We start from the raw sequence: 14,806 nt of genomic DNA, 5'->3' as shown, positions 1-14,806 counted from the left end.
ATTCCTGAGCGAGGCGACTTTCATGCTGCACGAGGTGTACGAGGCGCTCTGACGTGGCAGACATCAGGTTATTCAGCGGCTAGGGAAGAACTGTCGTCTTTGATGCATGCCTTCACATGTCCCTTCATGTGCCATGGATCACGTGTTGTGGTAACTTTTCGGGGGGGGAAAACACAAGCATCGTGGCCATTGGCGATCACAATACACGATGTGCGAGCAATTGAAAAATCTTCATCATGTCAATAGGTCAGCTACTTAGTCAAATCTCATATTTCACAGCGGTATGCTTATGATATCAAACATTGTATAATGTGGAACCTAAGTGAACAACTTTTTGCCTTCAGCAATACAGCTTTTCGCTCAACCGAGATAGAAAATGAGGCAAACCTGTCTGTAGCAGGCTGCTAAGTGGAACGCCAATGATCATCTCAACTAAGCCAAGTTCCTGCACCAAGAGAGTCCTTCATGCAAATCCGGAAGCCCATAATCTCATCCATATTCAAATCTCCTCAGAACCAAGTAAAGGCTCGGGGGTGTGTGTTTGTTCAGTTTGGAACACCAAACCAGTGCCGAAGTAGATGTCTGGTCTCATAGCGACTTCTCGAGAACGACTAGTTCACGGAATCCTTCTTTCCACTTCTTCATCTGCTCGGCCGTGGGCTTCGGCAATGGGCTCCGGGCCACACCACCGTAGCCCAGCCACGCCTGAAGGCCAGCTTTCACGCCCACAACACCACCTTGGATCGCTGTCCAGTCGCCTTGTGAGACGATCTCTTGCATATCCTGAGCTTCTCCATGTCTCCCCTCTTGGAACAGCTCAATGGTTCTGATGCAAGCCTTGGGGGCGATGTTGGCCAGGCCTGCGAGGATGCCATGCCCTCCAGCTACCAAGGCCTGGATAGAGAAGTCGGCTGAACCTGCCAAGACGAGGAACTCAGGGGTCTTCGAGTTGGGATTCTTTGCCAGCTTCCTCGTCGCGCCGGCAACGCGGTTCAACTTGCCCGTGTTTCCGCATGTAAGCTTAACGCCAACGATGTTGGGATGCTGAGACAACTGCACAATGACGTCGGAGGACAGATCCATGCCTCCCACTGCGCCAGGAAAGTTGTAGATGATGAGAGGAATCGGTGATGCATCAGCCACCGTATGAAAGTACTCGAAGATGGTTTCCGATGACGGAGCAAAGAGGCCAGCGTAGTATGACGGAGGAAGCACCAAGGCATAGTCTCCACCAGCAGCCCAGGCCTCAGTACAGTATTGTATCGTCTCGCGTGTGCTCTGGCTTCCGCAGCCGACGATGATGGGCATGTGAGAGAAACCGGCGTCATTGAGAGCTTGTCGTGTTGTTGCCGTGACGAGTTGACGCTCGGCGTGTGAAAGATGGACTGCTTCTCCGTTGGAGCCCTGGGTGGCCAGGCCGGTCACACCCGCTTGAGCAAGTCGTACTGCATGGCGAGCCACAGTATTGACGTCCACGTTTTCCGTACCCGGCTCGAAGAAGCACATGGTAGGTACATAGACACCGGGAACAAGTGGTCGGGTCTCCTGCAGATCTGCGCCAAGTACTGCGCTGTCGTATGAGCTGCTAAGAGGTGAATTTGATTCAGCCGCAGTCAGACTTTCGATGTGTAGATGTGAAGAAGTATTAGGGTTGTAAGGTATTCTGCTAAAGCCGGCTGTGAAACTACCCGCCGGTGAGGGGACATCTTGGTGAGGGGCCATGACTGTTGTGGGAGATTGTAGCAGAAGATTTCTTTCAGGTAAGACGACAGGAAGCACGACGTAGGATACACGAAGCGTGGCAGAGGTGTAAATCAAACCCGGGAAATTAAGGTAAGATGATGAGGTTTGTACTGAATATAGTATATGCCGTGCCGATCTTGGTTCATGGAGATCCTAGAGGTCGTTCAACAAGCCGAGGAAGACGGGGAGGAGTGGGAAGGAGGCCTTTTATCATCGGAGGGAAGGAAAAGAAGGAAGGCAGCTAGGGATGATGTGACCCCCATCAAAGGGTGGCATATCGATATTAGTCTTGCAACAGACCAGTGGCGTCACAGGTTACTTCGTAATTGTGGCGGCTCGTCCGTTTCGTAAGTCAGCATCGCCCGAGATGAAAAGAAGGATGCGGGCCTCCAACGGATGAACCGGCTCTTGCATACGAGCAAGGTCCTTCTCACTCTCGGACTCAAGGAAAAGACGCACCATGCGGAAAGTCATGGGCAAACAGGCCATTCCGAACTGACCATCAAGGATCGCGACTGGCCAAACGAAGTAGCACGAAGAACTGCAGCAGAGAACCGGGATGTCGGAGAGACTGAAGTGTCTAGACCAGGGCTTCGCGACACAGTGCGTGGAGTCAAAGGCAGGATCGCTGCTTAGCCATGCAAGACGCGAGACCGGCATCTGCTAGTGGGAGAGATGAAGGTGGGATGGCTGAACCCAACCCAGATACGTCTTCTGGGGTATTACGCCGCTCGACGTGGGGGTTAGCTTCAAAAAGGCCCTCGATCTCCAAGTTGCCTCCTTGGACACCTGCAGAATCGAGCATTCCAAGCCGGCAATACCATCCCGCTAAGCTTCACACCAGAACAGTCTTGGAGGGTAGATGAAAACCCTCCAGATCTAAGGGACCATCCTCCCGATACAATCTGTGAGAAATGAGCCATGAAAGACCTTGCGACCAGCCGCAAGCATTTCGGTTGTCACTCATGTGGCGCGGTATTAAAACGACGCCCTTCTCAAGTGTTAGTCTTGTTTTTACCTCGATTCAAGTCCCATCAAATGAGTTGATTTTGGAGGATAACACGGCGTTTCGGCCGACGCTGATGGCCTCAACCGATCTCAGCAGTGAATAAATTACGATCCGATTCGAAGAAGGAAAGAGTTTGCTGCATTTGCGCCAGCAGTCTTTATGTGAAAGATCTGCTTGACCTGTATGGTAAACAACGAATCTTGGGAAAGAGGCAAGCCGAGCTCTGAATAGGGATGCCGCGAGGCAATGAGCGTCTGCTTTAGGATCATTAGGGAATGATGTTTGGTTGAGAAAGCCTTCAGTGAATTGTGAGTCGCCGATTGGCATCTGCTCACGTAAGCCTAAAAGTGAGTGAGTGAGAGAGAGAATGAGAGTGTGTGGGAAAGAGAGATTTGCTGCTGTCTCCTCCAGGTCACCTAAGCCATCAAAGCTGCTTCATCCTGTTCCGAATCATCTAGGAATCATTCCGCGCCACGAATCCCACGCGTGATATCGAGAAGCATAGCCCTTCTCCCTCAGCCGTCGTTTTCTACCGAATCATATTTATATTGTCTATGCATCTCACGCATCTTTGCGCATGGACGAAAAGCAACATCGTCGCTTGTCCCCACCGACTGATTCTGATCTGCCTCATTGAGAGCGTCAAGGACTTTCTATTCGCTGTTTCGTGGCGGAGGTCGTATGAGCTCTTGTGTTATGAACAGGGTTCAAGATCAGAGAATAAACAGTTTGAGAATAGCCTGGTCAATACCTCCAAGTCAACAAGTCGAATGCGTTTCACGGACACTTTTTTTTTCTCGGAGGGGTGGAAGTGAAGATCGAAGCACGGGGTGAGCAACCAGCATCGGACACAATACACCGCTGCAAGTCATGCACACACACGAAGGCTAGCCCATCATGCAGTCGATGGTTTTGAGGTACCTTGCTACGACATGGGACCTCGAGGTTGCAAGATGGCTCCACCGTTCAGTTTCCAGATTGGGAAACTGTCTTCGTCATGTGTTCTGAATAGTTTTCCAAGCCATCGTTTCCTCAAGCGCCCTGCAAACGTCCAAAATCGAATTGTGAGAGGACCAAGCGTAACGACTCATGAGTGAGAACAACCTTGGTGCCATCGGATGTTGGACGGATCGACAGACTTCAGACAACACTAACCCCCACGCTAGCCAACGTGCCAGCTCCCCCGGAAAGCCAGGTGCCAACTCGTTCGAGGGGTCCCCTTGTCATGGTCGGTTCCCAGCTTCTCAAGGCGGTAAGGCAGCCCTCATGATTTACGACGTGCGTTCAGACGACATGTATCCGTCTTAGATCGAAACTGTCTGTCGGTGGCAGTGTTTCTCTGCCTGCCTGCTTTTGGTCGCGTGCCGAGTCTTACAGGTCTTGCAGTCTTACTATGCATCAACTTCATTCTCATCCACCACTCATTCCCACTTCTTGGGACTGTAGAAAGCGAGGTCCTGTCATCATCAGCGCATAGATGACGGTGAACCTAGTATTCTATTCTGCTTACGGATCCATATTCCTGCGTCGGCCGTCCTCCAGATGCAAGTACGGACCCCCGTGACCTTGTAGAAGAGCTGTAGCTGTGCCCGATGTCTTGGCCTTTTCCTCATGCCACTATTGACAGTGCATTTCGTCTTCTTTTTCTACAGTGTTTGTCCGCTCGTCCAGTTGCGCCGGTCAAGCATTTGGTAACTGTCGTTAGCGCCTTCGGGAATAGTTGCAAGTGTCTGCTGACCACCAAATGTCTCCCCCTCAAGAATGGAGCAGGACTCCGCCCACATGGTGTGGCAGACGTCGTTGCCAGCAGTCTTGCTGATGTTGCAGCTGCGCCGCGCGACCTTTTTCCCTTTTCCACCCCGAGACTCACTCAGACTGCTCATCACGTCGGATAACGGCACATCGCCACCACCGGGTAGCCCCCTTCCCCGACAGAAGACCAGCTTTCCCCGCACTTTGCTTGACAGCGATCTGATATTGTTCCCCGCGGATTACAGTCTGCTCTTCAGCCGCACGATATGCTGCCTTCATCGACGTCGTGTTTCACACCCTATGGTCTGGAATATTGCATTCTCCCCTGTCTATGATTGACGGAGAATCACGCCCGTCATTATGTCAGTGGCTTCCTTCGCATTTATCTCGGCTTCGCAAGAAATCTCATGTCGTCATGTAAATCGGGCATATTGAGATGGCAACCCAATCGTATTACACAACACAGGCCCCGGCATTCAAGCCTTCAACGGGTGGAATCAGGGTTTTGGCACCACATCGCCCTCACAAAGATCAGCAGTGAGCCGCCTGTGCCACGTCTGTAGGTTTGGAAATCCGGGGGCGGGACGTCATGCGGTGCGGATCCTGGCATTTTGACCTTCCACGGAGCCTAACATCGCTGGCACCACTCTCGTCCGCATTTGGCCAGTTTGTGATTCTACTCGCTGGAATTATAAGGCGGGCGCGGAACGATCACTGTTAGCCTCGGTTGGATATGGATTTCCGTGTAGTTGTCAGGGGCTATCCCCATCGGTTCAGTGCACTTGGAAGTCTTGGAAGTCCAGGAAGACCACTCGTCCTTAAGCCGCTACATGCCGCGCGAATGTTCACTCAGTGATGGGAAGAATCTCCACGTGTCTTGCAGCTATGATGGGACCAACAGTCGACCCAACCTATGGTAATGGCTTGTCGATCGAGGAGTGGTCGTCAAGACATAGCGTTGAAGAGACAAGATGTTGTTTCCTCTTTGCCCCTCTGAACCTCGTTTTGTAATAGCCAGGTTCTCTTGTTGTCTCCTCATTTCTCTTTGGAGATATATGGATGCCTGATATACGATGCGCTTACTCTCGGCAGCTCCCACTGACTGCTTGTCAAATGCCAATGCACGATTCTATAATCAGCTTCCCGTCAAGTTCTCGGCGTTACTGTAGTTTCAAAGATTTGGCGTTCGTCTTGTCTCTTTTCTCTTCTTCTATCATTGTAAGCGTCCCGCAACTTCAATTATATAGCTGCAACGACGACTCCGAGATGTGGCAGACTCATTTGAGTATTGCCGTACGACTCCGTTTCACTCCTCTAGCTTTTCCATAGCTCTTGATATGATTTACGGCTTCTACTTAGCCTACCAAGACCATAATTCGTACCAGGGCTTTTCGTACCACCTACAGAGGACTGTTGCACCCAGGTCATATGCGGAGGACCCTGCCAGGACTCACTCATCCCACGGCTGACCGAGGGGTTGTCTCGCTGAGCCCCCACACCCCACGGCATGTCTCTGCGGGCTTGACAAGGAACGTTGACTTGACCTTCCCGATGGAGACCAGGTGAAGCATGAGGTACTCTAGAGCAGTCAATCCGGGCTTCTGGGACCTGGGAAAAGGATGGTGTTCTCGTTCCTGGCGGGGCTTACCTTAGTATGTTGCTGTCGGGCAGCCGCTGGCAAGGACAAGCTGCAAGTTGGGCCATTGTGCCTGCTCGAGTACCCTATTTTGACTACACGTCTCCAGAATGACAGTTTACGAATTAAACAGGCACTGTGTATTAGTCGAGGATGTCGGTGATTACATTTTTGTGGCTGAAGTATCATTCTTCACTTGAATTCACGATGAGAGTTATTCTACCATCGAATTGGCCACTATGGTACGAAATACAACAACCAAGAAGCTCTTTTCATTATATGCCAACTAGCCAATAAAATCTAGGCAAACCATCATAGCACTTACTGCGTCATTATTGAGATATCCAAGATTCTGAGGTTACTATTCACAATTTGCAACATATCCACCTCCTCCCATATTAATGCAGTCACTGATTTCACGAGAATTCCATGTCTTGAGGGACTTGAAACATTAAAACCACGGACATTGTTCCCTTTTCACTGGAATGGCTCTCCCCTATGGCCTCTATTTGGCCACTTTCGATGGCTCTCACTTGGACACATAAGGTCATAAAAGATTGGAATTGACTACAGTCCATTGCGGCATACTCGGATGGCTCAAAGAGATGGTTGAAAGTGGCATATAAGACCAAAGAACGCTCAATAGAACTATTACCCCTGGCAACGTTTCGTCATTGATCCATCCTCTGCAACCAGTTCAAGAAGTAAGCGAAAACCGCATTCATGTTTCTTCTACTCAGCCTTCCAATCCTCCGTATACGCCCGCCCATCCGCTCTCATCTTTCCAATAACAGGCTCCAATAACAACGGTAATACCTCCGCCGCGTCCCTCCCGAACGCAAAGTCCCCCTTCTTCACCTTGCCCATCTGGCCCTCATCCTCGGCCTCGGGGTTGACGGTACACACCCGCGCCCCGGCCGCGTGCGCCTTGAGAATGTACCCCGCGGCCGGCCACACCTGCGCCGACGTACCGACGACGATCATGAGGTCGACTTTCCCTTGCCCGATCCAGGCGTCGACGCCGTCGAGCATGGCCTCGTCAAGCGCCTCGCCGAACCAGACGACGCCGGGCCTCAGCAGGCCCGTTTTGCAGGATGGGCAGTGGGGCAGGTCTGCTTCGTCGATGGTGGGGAGCTTTTTGGTCGGGTCGAGGAGTGGCAGAGTCTTGGTTGGGTCTGCGAGGTCTTCAGAGGCCGGGGCAAGGGCTGGGCAGAGGGGGTCTTGGGTGTTGTTGTGGTCGATGTAAGTGCATTGCGGGTTGGCGCATTTGATGTCAAATAGGCTTCCGTGGAGGAGGCGGAGTTGGTCCTCCTTATGTCCTGCCCTTGGCGAGAGACCTGAGAATAACGCTTAGCTGTCTTTTAATTCTTTGCAGGGGAACATGTTGGAGTCGTTCTCACCGTCAACGTTCTGCGTCAGGCACAAGAAATCCGGATTCTTTTCCGCCAGCGCGGCGAGGGCATAGTGCGCCTTGTTCGGCTTCGCTGATAGAGCCATGTGTCGCCGGTACGCGTAGAATAGCCACACCAGGCCCGGGTCCCGGCGGAAGGCTTTCATAGTCGCTAGGTCCGTGGCGTCGTGGTTTCGCCAGAGTCCTCCGGCGCCGCGGAAGGTCGGCAGGCCGGACGAGGCAGAGAGGCCGGCGCCGCAGAGGGCGAGGATACGCTTGCTTGAGGCCAGTGCCTCGTGGAATGCGGCGATGTCGTTATGGGGGGCCATGGCTTTTAAGGAGATTGGACGGCAAAGGGCTTTATTGGGGAGTGATTAGTGAGGTGTGATTGAATGCTTTGAACGGATGCTACGAACTAGGTGATTTTAGGCTTAAGGATGTAGATAGCCTCCTGAGAGTCAAGCTGATATGACCGAGTCCCGTGAAAGGTTTTCTCGTCATGCTGTCTGGGGGCAGCTTATATCGCGGTGCGTTTAGGCAACCTACCTACTTATCCGTAAGGGCGTTCGCCATTAGGCACCGAGGCTAAGCAAGAGGATAAGCAAGAGCAGCAGGGGCATATAATCATCCAATCATCGAAACCAGCAGTCTGGGGACTGTAAATCCAATGGCCTCGCTGTTGGGAAAAGTCCGTCTGACTTGATCGGAGAGATGTAAGTGCTCCGAGTTGAATTGAGATGGTCGTTGTTTGGGGGCCATGTCAATTCTCCACATGCCAGGATGTAAGGTGACTCCTTCACCGAGGCGGAGTGACATCATCCGGAGCCACACCGAAGCTCACAGACCGGGAAATCTCGATTTCTTTCAGAAATATCTACAAAGGGCTACTCTCAACGGAGCTAATCGAGGGACTCTTTTCAATTTTGGAGTTTCCAGTGAACGCTACCTTTAGAGGCAGACTCATTTTGTAAGTAGAAAAATCACGGATAAGAGTAAACCAGATCATAAGAAATTCGAAGCTTTCAGCTTCTGAGTTGAGATTTTGTCCATCTCTCTATGTCTATAATGTAACCAATCGCTATGCCCTTTCTATGCACCCAAGTCATGTCATCAACCTCATCTTATATACAGCATCCCCAGACAACGGTTCGATCATGTTTCGAAACACACAATATCCTCCCGCTTAGTTCTCGAGGACGTAGCGGTAGCGGGCCTTGCCCTCCTCCAAGTCGACGATGGCCTGGTTGGCCTCGCTCATGGGGCGGACCTGGATCCAGGGCTTGACGCCCTTCTCGGCGGCGAGCTCCCACATCTCGCGGATCTCGTGGGGGGATCCGATCAGGGAGCCGGTGAACTTGACGCGGCGCATGACCATGGGGACGGGGGAGATTGTGTAGGCGCCGTCGTCGGGGAGACCGACCTGGACGAGGGAGCCGTCGAGCTTGACGAGGTTGAGGAAGTCCTGCATGGGGACCTTGGCGGAGGAGACGGTGGAGATGACAATGTCAAAGGAGTTGGCGTAGGTCTTGGCCCAGTCGGGCTCCTCGCTGGTGGCGATGTAGCCGTCGGCGCCCATCTTGAGGACCTCGTCGCGCTTGTCGCCCTTGCGGGAGATACCGACGACCTTGTCAGCGCCCATGGCCTTGGCGAGCATGATGGCCATGTGGCCGAGGCCGCCGACGCCGTTGATGGCGACGGTCTTGCCGGGGCCGGCGCCGTGCTGCTTAAGCGGGGAGAAGACGGTCACACCACCGCACAGCATCGGCGCGGCGTAGGCGGACTCGAGTCCGTCGGGGATCTTGACGACAAAGTGGGAGGGGCAGCGGTGGTACTTTGAGTGGCCGCCCATGGCCTTGCCGCCGTTGTAGTGGAAGTGACCGTAGGTGTGGACGGACTTGGGGCAGTACTGCTCGTTCTTGGTCTCGCAGGGCTCGCAGGGACCCTGGCGGCCGAGGCAGGAGTCGGACTGGGCGCCGACACCGACGCGGTCGCCGACCTTGATGCCGCCGACGGCCTTGGAGCCGACGCGGACGGCGACACCGACGATCTCGTGGCCGACGCAGACGGGGTAAGGGGCGGGGCCCCAGCCGGAGCGCAGGACGTGGATGTCGGAGCCGCAGACACCGGAGTGGGTGATCTGGATATCGACGTCGTTCTCCTCCCACGGCTTGGGCTCGTACTCCTGCCAGACCATGTTGCCCTCGGAGGACTTCTCGTCGAGGCCAACCCAGCCCTCAAACTTGTAGTCGGTAGCGGCCATTGTGATTTATGTGTATGGTGTGAGAAAATAGGAAGAAGAAGGGGTATCTGGCGAAAGGTTTTTTCTTGTATTGTTATAAAAGAAATGATCTGATGTATAAGAGAACAGGAAGCTTGTGTGTACAGAGTAGAATGATATCGTCGGAAGGCGGGAATGACACGCCTCTTTAAACCTTTAGCTCCCCATCCTGCAAATCAACTTAAGTCCTAAACTCATCGGCGAAAGAGGGGACTAACGCCGCCGGTCGTCCAAGGAACCATGAAGCTGGAAAGCCTGGATAACGAATTTTGCGCAAAAAAACATACAGCGAGTACTACGTGTTAGAGGGCAGAGGAGAAAAAAACTGCGACGCGGGTGGAGTCAAACAGCGGGAACGAAGTGGGAATAGATTGGAAACTAGATGGGCCTAAGTGCGGCTCAGTGCCGCGGTTCGAGATCGATGGAGCAAGGACCAAGGGGAATGAGAAGAAGGCCCCCCGTTGACTGAGACTCCGTTGATGCAGGAAAGGCCAGAGGCACAGAGGCGCAGAGACGCAGAGACGCCGTTTGAACAATTTGGAAGGGGGGTGGAACCGTGGTGGTGCGGAACCTTTCCAGCACGGAACGTCAAAGAAGGTCGATATGCGTCGTCATGATTCGCCGGGCCGATATGGGGCCTTGGGCCGGCCGAGGTGGGTAACTATGGAAATATGGCTTAGAAATCTTGGAGGTTGTGCTTTTGCCTTCTATCTGCGCGGGTACACATTACACTATCAAGAATCACCGGGGGACCCTGGCCATGGATGCTTGGATTGGACGGTATTGAATGACGGCAACAGAGCCAACGGCTTCTCACATTATCTGCATCTCCGTCTAGATCCTGTATCTCTCTCTTTAGATGGCGGTTGAGCTTTACCCGGCACGTCCTTAATCCTTACAGCTCGAGATGTTGCTGTTGAAGAAGGGTGGGGGTTCGGGCTCTTTCTGTCCGCTATTCGAAACTTCAACATGTCGACACATGAAGAGCTGGAGACGTGCAAATGCGGCGGCTAGATGGGGAGCTACTTGTTCAAAGAACGAATGGATAACGAAGTAAGGCATGTGTCCACAATCTAGCAGTGAGCACAGGGATTCTTTTGGCCGCCGTTCCCGAGTAAAGGTTGTGTTTTGATGTCATCGACTCCAGTATTTTCCGGCACTTGGGTGGCTTCACACCGCAACTGAGGGGCGGGACTGAGAAGAGAGCGATAAAAAAATTGGAGTCCAGGTCTCTCTGGTGTTTGAGACAACTCTGAAAGGGGATTTGCACAAAAAAGCTTTTCTAGGTTTTCTTCACCATGTTCTCCATTCAAGTCCATCCCGGGTCGATCATCCCCTGTTTCCAAGGCCACTGGGGAAACCAACTTGGCAGCCAACACGATTGAATGAATCGTTCAGCCTCATCTCATTGATCTCATTGATCTCATTGATGACTGAGCTCCAGTTTGGAATTTGAAGAGATTTTGTGGCCCCCTTCGAAAGCCTTGCCCTTACGTCAACTGCGGATTCTTCCCGTTGGGCGGTGGTTGACCGGCCTTCGCCGTTCTCGATTTGCTTCTGTCAAAGCTTCTAGAAAACGTGCATTTTTATGGAGAAATCACAAAGTCTGCCGTGCAGGGGCCATCGGCACGTCACCGAGGACCCGCCCGATGCCGCGGTTCAGTCCAACTTTGTTACTGTGGCTGTTGTGTGAGGTGAATCGATCTTCAAGTTTTCTCTTATCTTTGCCCAGGAGGATATTGATCATCCGACGATGAGGTCGCTCGGAATTCTAAATGCCAATCTTTCTACTACCGCCACGCTAGTTGGATGTCATTGTGAAGATAAGATGGTAGCTGAAAGTCTGACAACTACCGGTGCGAAGACGGAGAGTTTTACCTCACCGACAAGATAGATACCGGTAGAATATGCCCCGTTTCTAGACATGCCGTGAACGTGGCCCGGCAAGGGTCCCTTCCGGACCACGGAATTACAGAGGCAATCGTACTCCATATCCGTACAGCTGGCAAGGCCGCAGGATGGAACTCTGCTTAGTACGCAGCCGGACTTATCTCGTAGACTTCTATCCCCCCCCCCCCCCCCAAAAAAACACCTCAAAACACACATGTGGAAACAATTTGACTCCGATTTCATGCATCCTGCTCAAAGCTGCAACACACCGTGCCTTTGGCCATGTCTTTTCATAGCAGTCCCCCTTTTGGATGTGTTCCGCTCTTGCCGCAGCATGCATGCCCGTCTACCAAGGCGGCCACCGGGATCCTACTGCACCTTTCCTGCCCCTTTGAGTCCCCAACTATTCATACAATCCCCAGGCCCGATCAAAAGTCTCAGGAATCGGATGATTGTACAAACGACGATGCAGATGCCCGAAAAGCATCCCCTATCTCCGAGCTGCTGTCAGATCCCGCGTCTCCCGTTCGGGGAGATACCGAATCGAAGCAGGGCAATATACGAGATGCTATATCCCGAGTTTTAGATGCGGGCGCCGTGGGGTTGTGTTCGCTCCCTGGCGATGGGGGGTTTGTTGGTGAGGGTTTGTTCAATCACCGCATATCCACGCCGTGCGGAATGTCGGAACCTGCTCGGAAACACCCCCACGGTTCCCGTCCTCGCCTGGTGAAAACCGATTGCCATCTGTGCTTCACACCGAGAAGATGGTTTTCATTCCTGGGATAACAGACATGTTCAACTCAGAATAGCACAATCGTGAAGTAAGACACGCGAAAGTATGTGCTTGAAAAAATCATGAAAACGACGTAGGACTTCCACCTTGCCACAATGCGCTGGTGGGGGTTACCTATGTGCATCTCAAACCCGTCAGAAGGGGACCGGCGTCCTAGTAACAGCAGCCATGCGAGATCCGCATGGCAGAGGCCGATCGGCGCGGCAGGTCCGAAATGCCACGCCCGAAGACCAAGAGAAGGGTCCCGCGAGTGAGTTCTTTTTGCCACCGAAACCCGATGAGCCGGCTACAAGCTACATGCTGCCTCCAACGGCAGACCGGTGCTAGCCAAGCCCGATATCGACATCATTGTGCGCCGTACCTGCATATGTCAGAAAAGCCTGCGTGCTGCTATGCCCACGTTTTTAGTTCATGTACGCACATACCCCAATTGAAACGGTATGAAACGGTACCGCCTCGTAGACGAACCCGTCCACAACGCCGGCCGACTTTGAAGCTCCGGGAGCAGGAACGGAGTAAGGGGCCGGGCGAAGCGGAGTGAGTGCCTGCCGCCTTCCGAAGGGCAGGAAGCCACCCAAGCCTCCGACCGGAAGGCACCAACGGGGCCATGCACGCTCATTCTTTCCTTCCGTCCCTTCACAAAGCCATCTTCATCAAGCCTGGCAGGCCCGGTTTCATGAAAGCCAGCTGCCGATGCCATCTTGGAATGAGTTGAGAACTGTCTCGCTTCCTTACGTCTTGTTCACAACCCTCTTGATAATTTCAGTACCTCGGGAGCAACCGAATCTGGATAAAAGCGCAGGTAAAAAAACTTAAACCCTTGGCCCAGGCAGGCAGGCATCTGAATACTTTCTTACCGATCCTGGGAAGCGCATTGCCCAGTCACCAAAACTACTAGGTACGAACATACACCCACCACAAGGGGAAGCTACCCACGATAGCTTCGCTTTTGGTTTTTCCCAGGAGAAATAGTCGCACCTTTGGTTTCTATGAGGGTCTCGACTTTCAGCCTTCATCCCCGGGCATCTTCCGCTCCCTCGCCTGTCGGGTCAACCGTCGCCGTATCTCCCCCGGCTCAATATTGAACGAGACCCCGGGCCGCTTTCCGCCTCTTCTCGCCGAGTCAATTAGAAAATTGGTCAATACACGTACCGAGGAACAAGGGCCCTGGGGCAAATCACCGCCTGTCACCGTCAACCCCCTTTCCGCCTCTAGGCCCGGACAAAACGGAACTTTTGTCTTGATTGGGCGGTTCGGACGGCACGGTCCTCCAGGCCTGGGAAGTGGTAGGCTTGCCATACAGGAACGGATACAGCAAAGGTCATCCATCAACCCGGGCCATGCTACGATGATATTGGTATCGAAATCGTGAATAACGACTAGCCTCCTGCTCAGAGAGCCCGACGACTCATGATTGCGCCTCATTGCGATGGTATCTATACACAATAGACACAACAACAAGTGGTGGACGGAAGAAGGAAATATCATAATATGGCCTCCCACAGCGCATCAGGATACCTTACGGATCTTACAATTCCCGCAGGACTTCAATCGGCAGAAAAGCCACTGAAACCGGGCGAGCAGCCAAGCAAAAAACATCATTGGCAGAATCGAGACAATTGTGCCGCAGGGCGATGCGCAATAACATTAAACACTAGACTCAAGAGACGATCGCCTACCAAGATCCTCGGGCCCAAGCAAGTTTGATTAACAAGACTCGGGCGAGTCTCACGCACCCAAATCCTTCGACGCTGCTGCGCGGTACTTATCCCATTTCCTTTCAAACCCCCTTCCCCCCTTCCTCCTCATCCCATCCCCCCCCAAAAGAAAATCAAAAATCCTTTCCTTGGCTCCAACGGTGCCCGTCACGCTAGAATCACATCAGACGCGCAGAGACACTTTAGGCTACCCGTGCGGCACCGAACGGTGCCCAGGCACACATTGCCACACTTTCTAGTACCTGATTACAGGAGACCTCTCACGCCTCTCGCTCGAAGTCTCCTTGCTTGGGTCTTACTTGGTGAGGACGGCCACGGTGCACAGGTGGAAATTAGGTACCGAATAAGGTAGAGCGTGGCAATGGATCCGATTTCTGGGATCCATCCTCCCCCGGCCCCCCTCTCCTCTTTGAGTCAAAATTCTTATTCAGGTGGGGGACCCTGCTAGGGTCGCTCAACTTCAAACACGGCGAGATTGCAATCGCGGTGTTTTTTATTCTTGGTTGCTCAAGTCGCGCTACCAAGGCACCTACGTTCGACGATGTTATGCGAGCCTGAGCTCCTTGTATAAGTTTTCATGATGTGAGATTCACGCAA

The 14,806-nt window shown here is 52.9% G+C and overlaps 4 protein-coding genes across 4 annotated transcripts; 1 reads left to right on the top strand and 3 right to left on the bottom strand.

Moving 5' to 3' along the window:
- Positions 1-588: 588 nt before the first annotated feature.
- CABS01_01348 (dihydrodipicolinate synthetase) lies at positions 589-1,722 on the bottom strand (the record flags this gene model as incomplete). The annotated part of the gene is made up of 1 exon (XM_060534728.1): positions 589-1,722. The coding sequence occupies one exon, from the start codon at positions 1,720-1,722 to the stop codon at positions 589-591; it is 1,134 nt and encodes a 377-aa protein (XP_060401806.1).
- A 5,150-nt stretch (positions 1,723-6,872) lies between these two features.
- On the bottom strand, positions 6,873-7,859 carry CABS01_01347 (Sir2 family protein; the record flags this gene model as incomplete). Its single annotated transcript, XM_060534727.1, has 2 exons — positions 6,873-7,477; positions 7,541-7,859. 2 exons carry the CDS (start codon positions 7,857-7,859, stop codon positions 6,873-6,875), a joined length of 924 nt encoding a protein of 307 aa, XP_060401805.1.
- An 854-nt stretch (positions 7,860-8,713) lies between these two features.
- On the bottom strand, positions 8,714-9,790 carry CABS01_01346 (zinc-binding dehydrogenase; the record flags this gene model as incomplete). The annotated part of the gene is made up of 1 exon (XM_060534726.1): positions 8,714-9,790. One exon carries the CDS (start codon positions 9,788-9,790, stop codon positions 8,714-8,716), a length of 1,077 nt encoding a protein of 358 aa, XP_060401804.1.
- Positions 9,791-12,672: 2,882 nt separating this feature from the next.
- On the top strand, positions 12,673-13,032 carry CABS01_01345 (uncharacterized protein; the record flags this gene model as incomplete). Its single annotated transcript, XM_060534725.1, has 1 exon — positions 12,673-13,032. The coding sequence occupies one exon, from the start codon at positions 12,673-12,675 to the stop codon at positions 13,030-13,032; it is 360 nt and encodes a 119-aa protein (XP_060401803.1).
- Positions 13,033-14,806: the final 1,774 nt, after the last annotated feature.

Source organism: Colletotrichum abscissum (genome assembly GCF_030869225.1).
Source record: "Colletotrichum abscissum strain IMI 504890 chromosome Unknown Scaffold_2.1, whole genome shotgun sequence".
NCBI lineage: Eukaryota > Fungi > Ascomycota > Sordariomycetes > Glomerellales > Glomerellaceae > Colletotrichum > Colletotrichum abscissum.
The sequence above is the reverse complement of the archived record's forward strand: the minus strand, read 5'-3'. Positions and strand labels throughout refer to the sequence as shown.